Genomic DNA, 20,900 nt, shown 5'->3' on the forward strand with positions numbered 1-20,900 from the left:
GGTTTGACAGGTTAGTTACTGAGAGGTTGTTTCCCCTTGTGGGAGAGTCTAGGACCAGAGGGCATAATCTCAGAGTAAGGGGTCGCCCATTTAAAACAGAGATGAGGAGGAATTTCTTCTCTAAGAGGGAAGTTAATCTGTAGAGTTCTTTACTGCAGAGGGCCGAAGAAGCTGGGTCGTTAAGTATATTCAAGGCAGAGATGGACAGATTTTTAATCAGTAAGGGAATCGAGGGTTATGGGGAAAAGACAAGAAAGTGGAATTGAGGATTATCAGATCAGCCATGATCTCATTGAATGGCGGAGCAGACTCGATGGGCCAAATAGCCTACTTCTGCTCCTATGTTTTATGGTCCTTTGGTCTGAAATCACGTAATAATTCATTTACAAATATAAAGATTCACAAAGGAGAAAAAAAATCCAAAAAGTGATTCAATTTACTTAATTTTTAAAAATTATTTGAATATATATTTCTACTAATAGCTCAAACATGATTTACACTGTATATTTTTATATGTACACAATTACTAGACACAGGTGCATTATTGGAATGGTATTAAGTAAAATAATGGTCAATAGCAAAAAAAATTACATATAATAATTTAATAAATGATATATTGATTTCAATGTAGCTTCCATTATGATACTATAGATAGCCTTCAAACTCCTATAGTGTAAAAAATAGTCAGCTCCTGGGCTGGAAACTTGTAAAATTACAAAATTACTATTTAACATTAAAGAAAGAAAAAGATAGAATTTGCATTTATATGGCAACTTGCATACTGTCAGGACATCTTAAGTGTTTTATAGTCAATCAATTATAGGCTAATATGGCAGTTAATATGCATGCAGCACAAAGCCCCACAAACAGCTGTAAGCTAAATGTCTGCAGCCAGAACACCAGAAGAATTTACCAATGTCAAGGGATCTTTTATATCCACGTTATTAGGCAGATGGGCAGTAGTTGGTCTGATGTATTTTCCAAAAAAGACATTAACAATGCAGCATCCTTTAGTACTGCGTTGAAGTACCAGCCTCAATTATGTGCTTAATCCAAGAGTAGGGTTTGAATCCATGACCTTCAGACTCAGAGACAGGAGCACTACTGAGGCATCTGAACCAAACATTCACTTCATAAACAGGAACACTGCAGCAAACCAAGAATAAATTTTAGAAAACACCTTCAACATTGTCATAGGGAATGACTGACATGAAACAAAGGCCAATCTTTACCCCCACGATAAAAGTTCGCTCCAAAGGGGCTGGATTTTACCAGGCAATGTATTCTCTGCTCCGCCCATTCCTACCCCCTTCCCCAACTAAAAAGCTGCTATGGGACCTGGTCACCCTGCAGCCATTTTATGCTCAAAGCTGTGTTAATTGTTTTAAGGTCACGAGTTCCACCACTATCTTGGGAGGAGATCCCGCCTTAAAAAGTGGCCAGTCAATCCGATAGCCTTGCAGCTCTGTAGTCCCAGCAGTGACAGTTTTGAGCAGTAACCATTGCTAGGACTACAAGCAGTCCCAGAACAGGGGAGGCGGTGGTGGTGGTATTGTCACTGGACTGGTATTCTAGAGATCCAGGGTAATGCTCTGGGGAGCTGGGTTCGAATGATGGTGAAATTTGAATTCAATAAAAATCTAGAATTGAAAGTCTGATGATGGCCATGAAACCATTGCCAATTGTTGTAAAAACCCATCTGGCATTAGGGAAGGAAATCTGTCCCTACCTGTGACTCCAGACCCACAGCAATGTGGTTGGCTCTTAAAATGCCCTCTGAACAAGAGTAATTAGGGATGGGCAATAAATGCTGGACTAGGCAGCACAAACAGACGAATAAATAAAGAGGTTATGGAGACAAATTTCAAGGTAATTCTGGTGTATTGGCAGGCCCTGGCTGGCAGGTCCCATTGAGGAGGCCAGGGCCTGGATTTCAGGGGCTGGAGAAGGATTAAAGGGGGGGCTATGACCGTTGAGGGGGTGCCTCCAAGTGGCACACCCAAAGGAGATTCTTCCCTGTTTCCCAACACACCAGCTCAAGCACTAAAAGCTGCCGGGCTCCCCACCTGGCGTGGGCCTCTCCCTGCCATAGGTAAAATAACAGTGAAGGTGGAATGAGGCACTTAAGCGGCCTCCCCACCCATCATAAAATTGGAGATGGTTGGGGCAGGTGGGAAGGGTACATTCTACGAGCTTCCCCTGCCACCCCCACCTTCAAACACGCTAGCAGGGGACCATAAATACAGCCCAAGAAAGTCTATCAGGGTTTATTATCCAAGGAAACCCCAAGAGACTGCAAAGTATTCGTATGGGTAGATAAAAATGCACTCTTTGCTAACTTGGCAAAAGACAGTTTAGGCGAGTATTTGCCCTGCAGCGTCACAAAACTGCTCCAATTACATCGAGGATGGTCAGCAATGATCACAACTTGTTATCTCCTGAATAAACTTCACAGAGGAGAAGAACAGTTTTTTTTTGTTCTTTAAGATAGTTCCACTTGTACATATGCTTTCTGAAAACTCATGCATGCTCTGTTATCTTATAATCTTTGGATACCCTATATTTTGTTTCATGAAAACAGATTTATAATGACTAGAGGACCAAAAGCATAAACCTTGAATTCACTGTTGATTAGTTCCCATTCTATCATAGGCTTCAAGACTACTACCAGATTAATATGGGGAGTTAGTGTGTCTTTAACTGTGCATTATTTGGTACCAATAGATTATTAAATCCTAGTGATCCGGTGAAGGGAAAAACATAAATGGTGTTTTAAGACGGCAACATATCGTACCACTGTTGTTGTGAATTGCATTTTTCACCAACAAGTATATGTGACTCCTGCACTTCCAATGCAGTGAAAGAACAATTATTATGAAAATATTGCACTAAAATCTGCCAATGTATTAGGAATTAAAGCAGGCTATTCAACCCCTTGGGGCCCGTTCTGCCATTCAATCAGATCTCACTGATTTGCGCCTCTGCATTACCTGCCTCTGTTCCATTGCCATTGATTACCTTCCTGAACAAAAAATCCATCTTTCTCAGTCTTGAAAATTCCAATTTCAATTGTCCCAGTATTCACACCCTTTCAAAGAGTGTTCCAGATTTCCACTTCCCTTTGTGTGAAACAGTGCTTCCTGATTTTGCTTCTGAATGGCCTAGCTTTATTTGGAATATTATGCCCCCTTGTTCTGGATTCCCCAAATGAAAGAATTAGTTTCTTTGGATCTACCCTTTAGAGTTTTCCTTGTCATTTTAGACACCTCAATTAGATCATCCCTCAACCATCTAAGCTCAAGGGAATACAAGCCAAATTCATGCAACTAGTCATACAAACATATATATGAACATATAATTTAGGGGCAGGCGTAAGCCATTCAGCCTCTCGAGTCTGCTCCACCATCTGATAAGATTGTAGCCTCAACTCCATTTTCCTGTCTACCCCTATACCCTTTGACTCCCTTGTCAATCAAGGATCTATCTAAGTCAGCCTTAAAAATATTCAATAAACTGCTCTTCACTGCTCTCTGAGGAAGTGAATTCCACAAATGAACAGCCCTCAGAAAAAGTTTCTCTTTATCTCTGTCTTAAATGGGAGACCCCTTATTTTAAAACCATGACTCCTAGGTCTAGTCTCTCCCACAAGGGGAAACATCTTCTCATCCTGTCAAGTCCCCTCAGGATCTTATATGTTTCTCATTTTTCTAAACTCCAATGAATATAGGCCCAGCCTGCCCAATCTTTTCTCAGAAATTAGCCCCTTCATTCCAGGAATCAGTTGAGTGAATCTTCTCTGGACTGCTTCTAATGCTATTATATCTTTTCTCAAGTAAGGTGACCAAAACTGTATATAGTACGCCAGATGTGGTTTGTCCTCTTAATTAAACCTTTAAGGTTGGAATTATTGTGCTGAAACTGTGTACTCCACCCAAGGTGAATATATATTTCCCCAAGATGCAGTGCAACTAAGTGAAGTACTCCAAATGGGATCTGACCAAGGCTCAATATAACTTAAGTATAACTTCCTTCCCTTTGCATTCCAGCCCCTATAAGATAAATGCCAGCATTTCATTAGCCTCTTGACTGTTTTTCTGCCCACTAGCTTTTAATGATTGCAGACCTGGACATCTAAATCTTGTTGCCCTTCTATAGTTCCTAGTTTTTCACTTATAAGAAAATGTTCCAATTTGTCTTTCTTGGGTCCTCACACTTCCTCAAACTGAGCTCCATCTGCCATAGTTTTGCCCACTCACTTAAATGAACATGATTTTTGAAAAAAAAATTCATAATTAGTAGGTTTTTTTTACAATCAACCAAAAAAGACACCATTGTTTCATGGTACTTAGAAATCTGAAAACGTAGCTACCACCTCACTCCAAAGTGGCTTCGGAAATACCTCATTCTCTTTTATACCCCAATCCAGTCATTATCTTTAGTACTTCCAGGGTGGGTTTTTTGTGACAGAACCTGTTGTCTTGGGTTGGTTGGATGAAACAGAATCTGACATACTACCAGGTCTCCACCTATTGTAATGCTGTGGTCCTGAGAGTAAAGTAAAAGCTGAAATTGGTCTATACTGCAACTGCTCTGTATTCCCAGCAGTGTATGTGGAATCTGCTTTGACTATTATTTTTCTAGAGTTGTGCATCCTAGTTAAAGACTGTGATCGTTCTCGAATAGGGGTATCATTAACAGAGTCACTATCACTGTTTGGCCTCTTCCAGTAATCTGCTTTATCTCTGTATTCAGCGATAAAGTCAGTAGAAGATTCTTTTGTGACTGGATAAAGTGGTTTCACTGGATTTCCTTTGGCAGGTGAGAACTGAGAACAAAATTCATTTGAGCTAATTTTCTGTACTGAGGGAGTCCACAGGAGTGGCCGAATCTTTATTTTATCTTCTTCTGCAGTCCATGGTGCCTCCCAGCCTGGGTCCTCTTGCTTTGAGCCAAAAAGAGACTCGTCACAATAGCTGGGCATACGGCATTTTAACCTTGGTTAAAGAAAAAAATAAAGAGAACATAATATTCAATCAAAGCACAAGACATCAATTTTTTAAAAATTACATTCTGGCTGCATTAGCTCTGCTTGGGGTCTATTTATTAAGATGGATTGTACTATTGTACATCTGCAATTTTGAAACAATGAGCAAATCTCTTAGCCAATATTCCAACTGGCTTTTTACTCACATGATACAGAATAAACTTCACTCTTTTGGTTTAAACAGAATGTTTCATGAAAGTGTTCCTTCAGTTCATCTAAAAAATTTGCTAGCACGATTAAGAACAGATGCTGAACAAACAAAACACAGCTTGGCAAGACTGTTCAACATAACTGGCCTCAAGATATTACAAGATATCAGTACTATGACTGAAAGTCGCTAAATTTAAATTGAAACTAATCATGGCTACATAAGTTGAATAAAGAATTATCAATTCAATGGTGCCTTTTGTGTATCACTTTATTGACTATTCTGCAGAAATGAAAGCATCTCTTTAAGCTGGATTCATTTCATGATGCTGGAATGTGACAAAACTATTTGGACTTGGCTTTTATATTTTCTAATCCAAAGAACATTTGATAAATTAAATTTGGTACAAATGATTTAGCATTCTGTTTTTACAAAAAGGTTGTTCTATATTTTTAGATGTACAAATTCTAAAGAAAATAAAGACACAAGAACTTGGATATGGCCTGAAAACTGGCACAGGTGTGGCAATGTGCGTTAAATTTTTATTGAATACCAGCTCTACCCATGTTGTTCACTGGCTGCCTCGATCAATAAGGAGTCAATATTCCAAGTGTTATTGCAACTTAAAGGCAACCATCACCTCCTAAAAGGGAGGTGCACTGTGGCAACAAGTGGTGCAAGTTTTTTCAAGACTGAATCAGTGCTGTGATACTTTAGCAATGGCTGAACATGTGAAAGCGCAAGGACCAAGGTTTTCAGACAATCCACTGGCCTTGGTGGAAGATGTGGAAAGGAGAGACATCCTTTATCAAATATGGGGATGGGGAAGGAGGCCCTCCAGACACATGCTCAGGAGACATCTAGAAGAAATAGCTACGATCTCAAAACCAAGAGTGTTGCTCATTGATATGGTGCAGGATGAAGTTTAATGATCGCACAGGAGTCAAAATGATTGACTTCATCTTCAAATGGCATTTCCTATCAACTACTTCAACTGCATCATCAACTGCTCACTTATCTACCAACAATCTCTATCAGGACTCAACCCTACTATGCCCTCATACACTAGCACACACGTAGGCCTCACGCACAAACTCATAGCTTGCACACACAGGCAATTATTCAACCATGGTAGCCACATCACAAATATATTGCATGACATGACAAAGTTCCCTCTTTCTTGCAGGAAAAGGCTGTGATATCATGGGAAGATGCAGTGCAATGGAGATTAGTTTATTTTCTAAATGCATTGTCATGATTTAATATATAAATCTGGACTGGAATGTGCATTTTCTGGTGCTTTTTTGTCTTGTAAGTAGGAGGATGATTTGATGGTTAGTAATAAAAAGGAAAGGAAATTGGCACGATTGGTGAATGGAGAGTTGTAGTTGGATTTACTGTATTGTTCATGAATAATTTGATCACGTAGAGGTGGGGCAGACAGGGTTTGAATGCACTCCCTTCCTCCACGTTCTGTTGCAATTCCTCCTCCTCCATTTCCTCGTGCAGTTTGTATACCATGCAGCATCCTACTGCATAACTTCATACCCGTTTAGCAGGAGATCAGGACCACTTGGACCACGAATGAGGTCAGGACCACTCAGCTCCTGACCTCATTACAGCCTTGGTTCAAACATGGACAAAAGAGCTGAACTCCCAAGGTGAGGTGAGAGTGACTGCCCTTGACATCAAGGCAGCATTTGACTGCGTGTGGCATCAAGGAGCCCTAGCAAAACTGGAGTCAATGGGACTCAGGGGGAAAACTCTCCACTGGTTGGAGTCATACCTACTACAAAGGAAGATGATTGTGGTTGTTGGTGGTCAGTCATCTCTGCTCCAGGACATCATTGCAGAAGTTCCTCAGGGTGATGTCCTCGACCCAACCATCTTCAGCTGCTTCATCAATGACCTTCCTGCCATCATAAGGTCAGAAGTAGGGGTGTTTGCTGATGATTGCACAATGTTCAGCACCATTCGCGACTCCTCAGATACTGAAGCAGTCTATGTCCAAATGCAGCAAGGTTTGGCTTCAGCTGACAAGTGGCAAGTAACATTCGCACCACACAAGTGTCAGGCAATGACCATCTCCAACAAGAGAGAATCTAAACATCGCCCCCTTGATGTTCAATGGCATTACCATCACTGAATTCCCAACTATCAACATCCTGGGGGTTACCATTGACCAGAAACTGAACTGGAATAGCCATATAAATACTGTGGCTACAAGAGCAGGTCAGAGGCTAGGAATCCTGCAGCATGTAACTCACCTCCTGACTCCCGAAAGCCTCTTACCATCTACAAGGCACAAGTCAGGAGTGTGATGGAAAACTCCCCACTTGCCTGGATGAGTGCAGCTCCCACAACACTCAAGAAGCTTGACACTATCCAGGAAAAAGCAGTCTGCTTGATTGGCACCACATCCACAAACATTCACTCCTTCCACCACTGACTCACAGTAGCAGCAGTGTGTACCATCTACAAGATGCACTACAGGAATTCACCAAGGCTTCTTCGACAGCACCTTTCAAACCTACGACCACTATCATCTAGAAGGACAAGGGGAGCAGATAGATGAGAACACCACCACCTGGAAGTTCCCCTCCAAGTCACTCACCATCCTGACTTGGAAATATATCGCCGTTCCTCACTGTCGTTGGGTCAAAATCCTGGAACTCCCTTCCTAACAGCACTGTGGGTGTACCCACACCACATGGACTGCAGCAGTTCAAGAAAGCAGCTCACCGCCACCTTCTCATGGGCAACTACGGATGGGCAATAAATGCTGGCCCAGCCAGTGAAGCCCACATCCTGTGAATGAATGAAAAAACAGTGGTCCAGGCAGTGGAAGCATTGTTAGAGGGCATCAATGGTGTGCTCTGTTGTGTTTCTCGTGGCAACATGGCTCTGTTGTGCATTGATTCCAGACAGGAGTCATGCCATGTCATCAGTAGATAACATGCCTTGATAGGTCAAATACAGCTGAGAAAAGGGGCTGCTGCAGAACAAAGGAATCATGACAACTATCAGGATAATAGACATTCGCTTGCATGATGAGCTGCCTGTGGTCACACACCAGCTTCACTTTGAGGGACTGCTTTCCCTTTGGGTTCAGGAAAATTGCAGCAATCACATGCAAAACAATGTCCATGCAGTGAATAGCACCTGGTACCATGGAGAAGTCTGCAACTTGAGCTAACATTCATGCTCACTCCACCTGCTTGTCTCTGGCAAGAGGGAATGAGATGCAACTGTCTCTCTTTATACAGAGAGCCTCAACTTCCTTATGCAGCAGTGTACTACAAAGAGATATTGCCTCTACCTTCAGCAGTTGCCTGGAAGGAGCCAGATGCACAAAAGTCAACAGACACGGTCACCTGGGCAGCCACAGGCAATGCGCTCCTTTCCCTACTTTGAAGTTGAAGCTGTAACTATAGCACTTGGCAGGTTTCTGTCACAACCTCTTTAGCAAGCTGAAAACATCTCATGCATTTGGTACTCTCTAAATTTCATGAAAGAGAATAGCAACCTAAAGACCCTGGGCAGATACTGCCTCCTGCTGAGAGCTCTTATCCCCAACTCCTACTCCCACTTCTAGAAATGTGTCTTGCTCTGTGTGGCTCCACTTCATTCTTCCAGTCATGCTCAATTCCAAGAAAGGCAACTAACAGGCCACCCATATCTGGAAGCACCCTGTTTCATTACAAGCCTTTAAACCACCAAAACAGAAGTCCAGCATCAGCCAGACCACTCCCTGTAGAAGACTATTCAAACTTTAGACAAGTAGAGGAAAGCACTAAAAACATGTAGAATTGCACCAACAGCAAGAAGAAATAATCCACTAAATAACCTGCAAGTAGTGCCTGATCCTTTTAAGTAGTGCTGGTGGGAGATGTTCAGCTGTTGGGAGGTTAAAAGAAGACATTGGCTGAAGCGTGGTATTTGAAATGGCAGCACAGGTGTCAAAACAGCACTGGTGCACTGCACACTGATTGGTGCCATAATCTACTTGTTCAGCATGTTGCTGGCAGCCATTAGTTCATGTGCACACACCTACTGTACGAGGGTGACATCCAGCGCACTTCTCACTGGGAGTGTGAGTGCACACCTAGAAAATGAATTTTACCCTTTAGGAGGTCAATTAGCACTTATAACAGAAGCGCTACAAAGCCCAATTTCTCTCCTAGTAAGTTATTTCTCAACAAAACAAATGGAAAATAATTTGTAAAAGAAAACACCACATACTCTTGTAGAGTCTGGCTGCAATTCAAACAAGCTTTTATTGTGTATATTTTTCTCACCTTGTGCACAATTCCCTGGCAGAGACTAACCATGCCTCCTCAAGTTAAGTTTCAATGAGTAGGAAGGAAAATCCACAAAATGAAGCCAGTGTTATTCCATGAGTCACAAACTCAAATTTATAACCTATCAGAACAACACTTTTGGAAACTTTTCGCAGAATCTTTTTTTAAAACTGTGAATAATAGATTAGGATTCATGCACTAACCAATGATAAACTCTGGTACAGTGGAGGCTTTGTAGAATGGTATCGGAGGGAAAGACTTCAGTTATGTGGCAAGACAGGAGAAGCTGGGGTTGTTATCATTAGAGCAGAGAGGGTTAAGGGAAAGTTGATAGAGGTGTCAAAATCATGAAGGGTTTGATAGAGCAAAGAAGAAGAAACTGTCTCCAGCAGCAGAGGGACCAGCAACCAGAACACACCGATTTAAGGTAATTGACAAAAGAACCAGCACTGACATGGGGAGCTTTTATGATCTAAAACTTAATGCCTGAAGGGTGGTGGTATTAGATTTGTACTTGAAAAGGAAATATTTGCTATGTTGTGGGGAAAGAGCAAGGCAATGGGACTAATTGGATAGCTCATTTAAATAGTTGGTACAGGCACGATGGGCTAAATGGTCTCCTTCTGTGCTGTAGCATTCTATAGTTCTACCAAGTTAAATTACACAACAGGCAACAAAAGACTTCCTAAAATATTTAGGTATATCTGATCACAGCCAGCCCTGTCTCTTTCACATAATGGAACCTAACTCAGAACTATGGACCAGCTTGAAAGAATACCACCAAGATTTGCTGAGTCAGAAGAAAGTTAGAGCCAAAATAGTCTCTTTTCCTTTTCTTTAACTCCTCCCATCTTTCTTTGAACAGGCATGATGTCAAAATTTGTTTTAAAAGCCAAATTGAGGGTAAGCCTAAGTGTGAATAATATTGTCAAAGATTGAAAGACGGCAGGTAGGTGGCGGGTGTAGTTCAACATGGGAAAAGGCAAAGTAACACACTTTGGATGTAAGATTAATGAACAGAAATACATATAAATTGATAAGATTTGAAATGAGTAGAAAATCAGTAGACCATCCTTAATTTGCAAATGTACATGTTACTAAAGGTGGCAATGCAAGTAGGTTAAGACCAAAACAATCCTTGATTTTGTATCTAAAGATACAGAATTCAAACATAGGGAGGTAATGTTGAACTGTAGCTATAGGTGGCAACATTGTGTATAGTTTTGGGTACCCCATAATAGAAATATAAAATGAATGGAAAAATGCAGCATGAATAAGGATGTACAGTTATAAGTGAGTTGTGGAAGTTGAAATATTTTTTCACTGGAGATTAGAAAGTTGCTGGGCCACCTGAGAGAGGTCTTCAAGATTCTTCTACTTCTCTGCCTGAAGGCAGGTCCTTAGCGATTATTTGCCGAACCATTAAGTGCCACGATTTTTTACTTACAGCTAGAGCGAGGAAGCAGGCCCTGGGTGTTTCTCAACCAGAATGGAGAACAAACTGTTGTGCTGTTGGGATTAATTTGATCTGCACGCTAGCTGTCTAGCCATCTGAACTAACTGCCCCCCTCTTCAAGATTATGAAAAGGTAAATAATGGTAGATTGTTTCCAATGGTCAATAGCAAGGACCCAAGAGGGCACAAATACAATCACAAAAAGAATTAAAGAGGACGTAAGCAGGAATTTATTTACACAAAGTATCCAGAATGTAGGATTCTCTACCACATAACATTGTTCAACCAGAGTCTATAAAGCCTTTTTATATTAAAAAAAATTAAGTTATGGGTGCAAGCAGGACTAGGATTTGGCTAGTGACTCTTGGTGGAAAATACAGCTGCAGACTTCATGGACCAGATGACATGCGTGCAAAATTCTGCAATTCAGTTCTACAATCTGGAAAAAACCCCAATCCAGAAAGTGTTGAGTTGGGTTTCCTGCATGCATCATCCACTTTCTCTTCCCATTCTATTCGGCCCAACACTTCATTTATCATTCCCATGTCAGGAGAATTCATTCATTCTCATGCTAGTCATTTTAGCACCTTAAGTATTACACTAAAATTCAGACATTCATACACTGCCTGTCATTACCTGTATTTGTTCTTTTTTATTGGTGTGCCACCACACTTAGATGGGGTTGGAACTGGATCAATTTTTCCACTTGCACTCGGTCTTATTTGTGAACTTGGACTCCATAATAATGGTTGTTGAGAACCAGTTTGAGATGTGGAACCCCATGGTGGTTCAAATTCAGCCACTGACCTCTGAAGCCCATTAGAATGGCCAAATAAGGTTTCATCCACATAGGAAGTCTTTGCTCTAACTCTATAATGACTGCATCCTTTATGACGTACACGACTGGGTTGAAGATCAGTGACTGCTAAATCACTTGACATGCTACTCCTCAAGATGATTTCTGGCACGTTGGTTTGGTCACTTTGGTCTTTTCAAGTCTAGTGAAGTTAATCTAAAGATGAGAAAAAGGGAGAGTTTTTTTTGATAAACTATATTTTCAGTCACTCTATATAATCAGTGTGTTATGATGCTCTGAAAATCGTTAAGACACAATTATTTCCAATTGTAGCTCCTGTACCAACACCTGGATGAGGTCAGCTAATTCAACAGGGACCAGCAATTATACCTAAGAACTTATTGATTCTTGTGGCCCAAAGATTTACTGTTTTCCTTAGGAAGCCACTGTGTGAGCCTTAACTGTTCTAATATATAAATCAGTGAAACATTCCATGTGTATCAATCTCAGTCTCAGCAGTTCAAAGATACTGTATTGGTAGATTGTGCTGTCAGTGTAATATTACATGATAGGTTGAAAATAACAGGGGTTTCATGTAGCATAACGTGACAGCTCAAAAACACTTACAAAATCCAATCCCCTTTCGCCCCCACCAAATAAAACACTATTTATGGTATCAAAGGAAGCAACATTACGCCGCTCTGGTCCATTCCTCTATCACTCCAACATCTCGTCCCCTTCCCTCAGCACCATCCCATGCAATCGCAGGAGGTGTAACACCTATCCCTTTAACTCATCTCTCTTCACCTTCCAGATGAAGCGGCGATTTACTTGTATTTCTTTCAATTTAGTATACCGCATTCACTGTTCACAATGTGGTTTCCTCTACTTTGGGGAGACTAAATGCAGACTGGGTGACTGCTTTTCAGGATACCTTCGCTCAATCCGCAAGCTTGACCCCAACCTTCTGGTTGCTTGCCATTTTAATTCAGCACCTTGCTCTCACGCTCAATTTCTGTCCTTAGCCTGCTGCAATGTTCCAGTGAAGCCCAACGCAAGCTTAAGGAACAAACTCATCTTCCGATTAGGTACTTCACAACCTTCCGGACTCAACATTGAATTCAACAAATTCAGACCATGAACTCTGTCCTCCATTTTGTTTTTTTGCCAAGTGCTAGTCTGTATCTTGTTTTCATGTTTTTGCTTTCAGATAAAGGTATTCTGCCATTAACACTTACTCTGGACCAATGCGTTGTTTCTTTACTACAACATTACCATTCCCTTTTCTTTTTGTTCCATGACTTCGTCATTATTTAATCTCTCCCACTCTCTAACCCATCCCTGACCTTTTTCAACAGCATAAAACCCATCACATTTTCAACTCTGAACAAAAGTCATATTGGACTTGAAACCTTAACTCTATTTCTCTCTCCACAGATGCCACCAGACCTGCTGTGTTTTTTTTTCTATTATGTACAAATAATTTCAATCAATGAGTTTTTAAACAAAAAATTCAGAATTATTTCTCAACACTACCGAGTCAAATCATCTAATGATGACAGTTCTTGTAGTAAGGAATGTAAATGGGCATGTGAAACGTGTGAAGAATCAAAAAACAAAACAAAATCAGTTGAAGAAAATGATGAAGACCTGCCTCAGTAATAAACTGTGATAGCCCAAAACCTGGGAGCCGAAGAGATCCTTCGAGTCCACGAGTCTCTCCCCTGATCTTGTCCTCTGGCGGATGTAGAGAAAATTAGCTGCCCCCACCCAGCTGATTACATGTTTGGTCAATCATTCTGCACTTCCCTCAATTTCTATCAAAGCTGCTTCCAGTAAACCCCACCCTGCACCACCCTCTAAACTAAGCAATATGAGGTCCTCAGTGTCTCCTTCAATAACCAGCAACTTGGGCCTTAAAACCCCAGCAATATTTTGAACAGGACCCAAACACCCCTCCTACTGAGCATTATTTTAACTCTCCTAACCCCTCAACATTGAACATAATCTCAGCTACTCCCACCACCACCCAAACACAGATCACCATATGTACCATTGCAAAACTCCTCCACCAATCAGCAACACAGCCAAATTCACACCCCTCCAAGCTTACTATCACCTTGGCTCACATGAGTACTTCCAAAGCCCTTTAACCATTCTTCCCATGTTCCCCCATCCCCAAGCCCTTTGTCTCACCACACAGCATTAGTTCAGACTTTCTACACTTTTTTCACTGAACAGGAGGAATAAAACTGGCCACTTTGTTGCCGCCATGGAGCAGAGAAATAGTTGCTAGCTTAATCTGATCAGTTTCTTTCCCCAGCTTACCAAGCAGCAGTTGGGCGAGAAACAGTACTCTCTTCCCCCACCACTAATCAACCAAATATTGCCCAGTCCCTCCTCTTGAACCTCTTCCTCTCACAAACTTCATCCTCCTTGTCCCCATCCCTCTCCTTCTCCTTATCCATATCTCCAACTCTCGCCTATCCCCTTTCTGCCATCTCAATGGAATGAAGAAATGGCAAAGGCATTGAACAAATCTTGTGTGTCTGTCTTCACAGAAGAAGACAAGTTTTATACCAGAAATGTATGGTAACCAAGGGGGTAAAAAGGATGAGGAAATTAGGGAAATTAATATCACCAGATAAAAAGTATGAAGAAGCTTAAGGGACTAATCCCCAGGACCCAATGGCCTACACACTAGGGTCCTAAAAGAGATAGCAGAGATAATGGACATACTGGCTATGATTTTCCAAAATTCCTTAGGTTTGAGAATAGTCCTATTGGACGTTGGCAAATGCCACACCACTTTTCAGGAAAGAGGGAGAGAGAAAACAATGAACTACAGGTCAGTGAGCCTAACATCAGTTGTTGGGAAAGTGCTGGAATCTAATAGTTAATGGGGAAAGTTTTAACAATGCACTCGGAAAAGCATAGTATGACTGGAACAAGTCAAGATGGTTTTTCTGAAGGGAAATCTTGTTTGACAAATTTATCAGCGTTTTTTTGAGGAAGTAACTAGTAGGGTAGATGAAGGGGAACCAGATGTAGTATACCTGGATTTCCAAAAGGCATTCAATAAGGCGCCACACAAAAGGTTAATAAGCAAGATAAGGGCTCATGGAATTGGGGATGATATTTTATGGATACAGCATTGGTTCACAGATAGAAAGCAGAGAGTGGGCATAAATAGGGCTTTTTGAAGTTGGCAGGCTGTGAGTAGTGCAGTGTCGCAAGGATCAGTGTTGGGGCTTTAGCTATTTACAGTCTAATGATCGTACTGAATGGTGGATCAGGCTCGATGGGCTGTGTGGTCTACTCCTACTCCTATTTCTTGTGATGCAATTATTCCCCCAAACCTCTAATCATGCTTGATCTTAAGACTTCAGTTGGTCTTGACTTCCTGTCATATAAATTTTCAGTGTCTCATGTTTCAAGTCTCATGTTTCATAGTCATTCCTTGCTGAGTAAATTAAGATAGAAGGTCTGACAAGAGATAGTTTCCCTAGTATTTCCTTTAAAGGTAAATGAAAAATCCTATTAGGTCTCTTGAATTGTTAATGACAGAACCAATACAGCAGTGATTTGAAGCAATTATGATGGATTGTTTCTCTAAACTTAACTTCCCTTGCTAAATTTAATCTTGCATAATTTATAAGAGGGAGAAATTCCAAATTTGCCAATGGTTTTTCAGCAGTAAGTTTATTTCTTACCACTTTAGATATAAAAAAATGAATAAAATTCTAAGCAAGACCAATCAATTATTTTTCAGCCTAACCTAAACTCAAGAATGCATATTTTTGTTGAGCACTGCTTAAAACAAAACCTGATGACAACCAACAGTTGTTTATATTTTTTTGTTAGCTTTAGAACAATGCACTGGTATTTATATAATGAAGGCAGTTCTGAGGGCATATTGCATTGTCAGTAGTGCCATCTTTCAGATGAAGTATTAAACAGAAGTCCAGTCTGCCTGCTTAATTGGATGTATTCACACATTATTCAAAGAGGAACAGAGGAATTTACCTGGTGTCCTAGCCCAAAACCCCCAGGTCGATAAGGATGAAGTCAGATAGTTTACATTTGTCACTGTCACATAGAATGTCGTTTATGACTATGATAAGAGGCGTGGCAATACTGTGCCAGGACCTAAATCGATTGGAAGAATTCAAACATGGAATTCCGAGAAAGATGAGCATGGATTTGGGAGGTGTCCTTGGAGGAGAGAGGGAGGTTAGAGTTAGGATGTGGATGGGGAGAGGGATTTATAGCTCTTTTTCTGAAGAAAGGGTGATGACAGTACATTTGAAGGAGAAGGCAACGGTATCCGAGAAGAGAGAACTGCTAACTGTGCTATTAATTGTTGACTGCTGTTGTAAGTGAATAAGGAGAGAGTTTTTCTTCCAGAGTGGACACAGAAGGAAGTAAGGTTGGGAGGGGGAAGGGGGTGGTGGATGGAATGATAAAAGTAAGTGATTAGAAATGGCTTTATCTGTGATTAACAGTGTGGGAGTAATGAGGCCATGTGATGTAAGAAGCTGTAAACATGGGTTTGGGAGTTTATGTGGAGGGAGTGGTTAAGGGAGGCTAGGAGGAAAGTGAACTCAGAGGAGAGCATGGTGAATTGAAATGCAGGTTGAAATCATTGAGGACGAGACGTTTGCTGTACATGCTGAAGGAGGAAACCAGCGATGATATCCTGGTGAGAAAATTTTTATGATACTTGAGTGGGCGATAGAGAGAGGAGGATTTAAAATGAGAGGTCAAAAGGCAAGATGCTTAGAGGAGGAAAAAAAGTGCCAGAAGAATAAGAGGAGAGGTGAAGATGTGATTTGGTGATAAAAGCCACACTGCCACTGCAAGAGTCTGGGCACAGCTAATGGTGCCAGGTGTAGCCAGGCAGGAGGCTTCATTGAGTGGGAAGGTGTCATCACCCCTGCCAGGTTTCCATCAAGGTCATGATGTCATTTCAATCATCCTCAATGAGCTCATGGATGGCAAGTACCTCGTTCACAATTTAGCAGATATTCTGGAGGGACATGTGGAGAAGGGCTATGATAGCTTATCAGCTGGTGGAAGTTACATGGTGAGCATTGGGAGGGATGAGTTGGGACTGGGAGACAGGCTCAGTGACTGGAGCAGTTGAGGCTGCTACTCATAATGAGGTAGTGATGAGCTCTTCAGAGGAATCCAAGAGAGGCACAGAGGGAAGCTGTAGACTTACCCAAGAGTGATTCAAGTCCAGGATGGCGATGGCAGGAAAGTAGGAAGGTTGAGGAGTACTGAAGGGTTGGGGTAGGGATTTGGGAGGGCAGAGTACCCAAGAGGGGAAAAATGACATGTGGAGAGAAAAAAAGTGGAAATAGAAATTTGATTGGTTCAGGTCCAGAGAGGCAGCCAAAGTTTGCACAAAAATGGACAGAGGCAAAACTAAAGTTACATGAACCTGGTTATGTATTAGATTACATTTAGCCTGGTTGTGAATGAGGAATGGAGATAGGACAACGGGAGGAGATCCAGAGTTACACTCAGAGTAGATAGGTGTGGCAGGCAAGTGAAATCCAAAGACTATTTCTAGGGTAGAGTATCAGGGGATGCACTGGAGACATTTTTGTGGGAATGAAGATCTCGGAGATGTGAAGAATTGGATGCAGAGCAGAAAAAATTGTCATGAAGTTGGAGATCACCATAAGATCCAGAAGCGGTGGAGAATCATACCTCGGTCCAGGACAGTAAATTTGTGGCCAAAAACCAGACCGTATCTTAAGCTGAAAAAACAGTAGGTCAGTCACAGGCTGAGCTGGGAACAGCAGCCATGCTGAAGCTGATCAAAATTACTTTAAATTTAAGCAAGAATTAAGCAGATCAGAGACACAGCAGCTGAATCTTACTGTGAAGTCCAATGCAGAAAGATGCCATGGGCCCAAGTATATATTACTTAAAACCCATTTGTTTACACCAAGTTAAAATTGGTCATTTAGTCTTTTTGTCCAGAGAAATTCAGGAATTTGGAGGATAAATTTGAGGAAAGGTCCAATACTCACTGAGGAAGGCAGAGAGCAAGCATGGTCATGGGATAGGCAGTAGCAGTTTAAACTGCTTAACTTGTACTGAGAACTATAATACACCCATGGGTAAAGTTAGAGGAGCTTAAGCAGTACTAGAGAGGAGATGGGGGAGAAAGAACACAGGTGTCACTCCTCATAGCTCAGCCCTCTCATCCCAGGAATCAATCTAGTGAACCTTTACACCCCCTTCCAAGGTAAGTGTATCCTTCCTTAGGGAAGGAGCCCAACATTATACACAGTACTCAAGTGCTCTTACCAAAGTCGTATATAATTGCTGCAAGACTACTTTATTCTTCAAAACCCCTTGCAAGAAAATGGCTAATTTGTCATTTGCTTTCCTAATTACTACCAGCAAGTTAACTTTCTGTGACTTGTGCACAAGGATACCCAAGTCCCTGTACATACCAACCATGTGCTAGTTGTTCGCCTTTTTAAAAAAAAAAAATTCTGATTTTCCATTTGCATATCCCCACTCTACCATTACCATCAAACCAGGGGATCAACCCTGGTTCAATGAGGAGTGCAGAAGGGCATGCCAGGAGCAGCACCAGGCATACCTTAAATGTGGTGTCAGCCTGGTGAAGCTATAACACAGGACTACTTGCGTGCCAAACAGCATAAGCAGCAAGTGATACACAGAGCTAAGCGGTCCCACAACCAAAGGTTCAGATCTAAGCTCTGCAGTCCTGCCACATCCAGTTGTGAATGGTGAATGACAATTAAACAACTCACTGGAGCAGGTGGCTCCAGAAATATCCCCATCCTCAATGATGGAGGAGCCCAGCATATCAGTGCAAAAGATAAGGCTGAAGCATTTGCTACAATCTTGAGCCGGAAGTGCTGAGTGGATAATCCATCTCGGCCTCCTCCAGAGGTCCCCAGCATCACAGATGCCAGTCTTCAGCCAATTAGATTCACTCCACGTGATATCAAGAAATGGCTACTGCAAAGCCTATGAGCTCTGACAATATTACAGCAATAGTACTGAAGACTTGTGCCCCAGAACTTGCCTCAGCCCTAGCCAAGCTGTTCCTGTACAGCTACAACACTGGCATCTACCCGGCTATGTGGAAAATTGCCCAGGTATGTCCTCCACACAAAAAGCAGGACAAACCCAACCTGGCCAACTACCACCCCATCAATCTACTCTCGATCATCAGTAAAGTAATGGAAGGGGTCATCAACAGTGCTATCAAGCAGCACTTGCTTAGTAATAACCTGATCACTGATGCCCATTTTGGGTTCTGCCAGGGCCACACAGCTTCTGGCCTCATTACAGCCTTGGTTCAGACATGGACAAAAGAGTTGAACTCCTGAGATGAGGTGAGACCGACTGCCCTTGATATCAAGGCCGCATTGGACTGAGTGTGGCATCAAGGAACCCTAGTAAAGCTGGAGTCAATGGCAATCAAGGGGAAAACTCTCCACTGGTTGGAGTCATACCTAGTACAAAGGAAGATGGTTGTGGTTGTTGGAGGTCAGTTATCTCAGCTCCAGGACATCATGCAGGAGGTCCTCAGGGTCGTGTCCTCACCCCAACCACCTTCAGCTGCTTCATCAAATGACCTTCCTTCCATCATAAGGTCAGAAGTGGGGATGCTCACTGATGATTGCACCATGTTCAGCACCATTTACAGCTCCTCAAATACCGAAGCAGTCCATATCCAAATGCAGCAAGACCTGGACAATATCCAGGTTTGGGCTGACAAGTGGCAAGTAACATTCACACCACACAAGTTTCAGACAATGACCATCTCCAACAAGAGAGAATCTAACCATCGCCCCTTGATGTTCAGTGGCATTACCATCACTAAATCCCCCACTAACAACATCCTGGGGGTTACCATTGACCAGAAACTGAACTGAACTAGCCATATAAATATTGTGGCTACAAGAGCAAGTCAGAGGCTAGGAATCCTGTGACAAGTAACTCACCTTTTGACTCCCCAAAGCCTGTCCATCATCTACAAGGCACAAGTCAGGAGTGTGATGGAATACTCCCCACCTGCCTGGATGAGTGCAGCTCCCACAACACTTAAGAAGCTTGACACCGTCCAGGACAAAGCAGCCCGCTTAATTGGTACCACATCCACAAACATTCACTCCCTCTACCACCGATGCACAGTAGCAGCAGTGTGTGCCATCTACAAAATGCACTGCAGAAATTCACCAAGGCTCCTTCGACAGCACCTTCCAAAGCCACGACCACTACCATCTAGAAGAACAAGGGCAGCAGATAGATGGGAACACTACCACCTGGAAGTTCCCCTCCAAGTCACACCATCCTGACTTGGAAAGATATCGCTGTTCCTTCGCTGTTGCTGGGTCAAAATCCTGGAACTCTCTTCCTAACAGCACTGTGGGTGTACCTACACCACAGGAACTGCAGCGGTTCAGGAAGCTAGCTCACTACCACCTTCTCAAGGGCAACTAGGAAAGGGCAACAAATGCTGACCTAGCCAGTGAAGCCCACATCCCGTGAATGAATAAAAAAATCCTTCTACCGAAGTGGATAATTTCACACTTGCCCACATTATGCTCCATCAGCTGCCAGCATAAGTCTCCAGTCTGGGCCCATCGCTCCAAAAAAAAAACACACGGGAAACAAATCTAACGACGTGCAATGATTTTTTTTTCCTTACGCAAATGACTTCCACGGAAGTCGGTCATCCAAACAATATTGGCACCATAGACTCTACACATGAGTTACCACGGAGTGCAGATCCTATCTGTCCAGGTGAGTTCCTGGAGCACAAACATCGCCTACTTCTCACCTGCGGCTGCGCCTCGCGCCTCCCGTCGCGATGGCAGCAAACACCAGAGATCCGGAGCGACCCAGCGCCGCACAGCCTGGAGGGGGGGAAAAGCACTACATTGAATAGCAGACAGGTAATAGACATAACAAAATACCACAAACTATTAAAAACCAATTTAGATATAGGTTAATTTTAGGTATGGAAAAAACATATTTATGAGGGTTGTTCCAAGCTAGTTATGATGTACACTTTCCTCTCTCCCTGTTGATAACTAGAGAGTGGGCGCAGCCATTGATCTCTGACCTTGCCGGGTGCCGCGGCGCATGCGCTGT

The 20,900-nt window shown here is 42.2% G+C and overlaps 1 protein-coding gene across 2 annotated transcripts; it reads right to left on the reverse strand.

The window, feature by feature from the left end:
- Positions 1 to 418: 418 nt before the first annotated feature.
- LOC144687676 (RBPJ-interacting and tubulin-associated protein 1-like) lies at positions 419 to 20,662 on the reverse strand. 2 transcript variants are annotated; one of them, XM_078554076.1, is made up of 3 exons: positions 20,587 to 20,662; positions 11,585 to 11,960; positions 419 to 4,994 (listed from the first exon to the last, which is right to left on the reverse strand). In XM_078554076.1, exons 2-3 carry the CDS (start codon positions 11,887 to 11,889, stop codon positions 4,436 to 4,438), a joined length of 864 nt encoding a protein of 287 aa, XP_078410202.1. In that variant the 5' UTR covers positions 11,890 to 11,960; positions 20,587 to 20,662; the 3' UTR covers positions 419 to 4,435. The 2 variants fall into 2 exon arrangements, with proteins under 2 accessions (XP_078410202.1, XP_078410201.1); XM_078554075.1 differs by having other exon boundaries at positions 20,455 to 20,592.
- Positions 20,663 to 20,900: the final 238 nt, after the last annotated feature.

The sequence above is a fragment of the Cetorhinus maximus genome, chromosome 12, assembly GCF_964194155.1.
Source record: "Cetorhinus maximus chromosome 12, sCetMax3.hap1.1, whole genome shotgun sequence".
Lineage (NCBI taxonomy): Eukaryota > Metazoa > Chordata > Chondrichthyes > Lamniformes > Cetorhinidae > Cetorhinus > Cetorhinus maximus.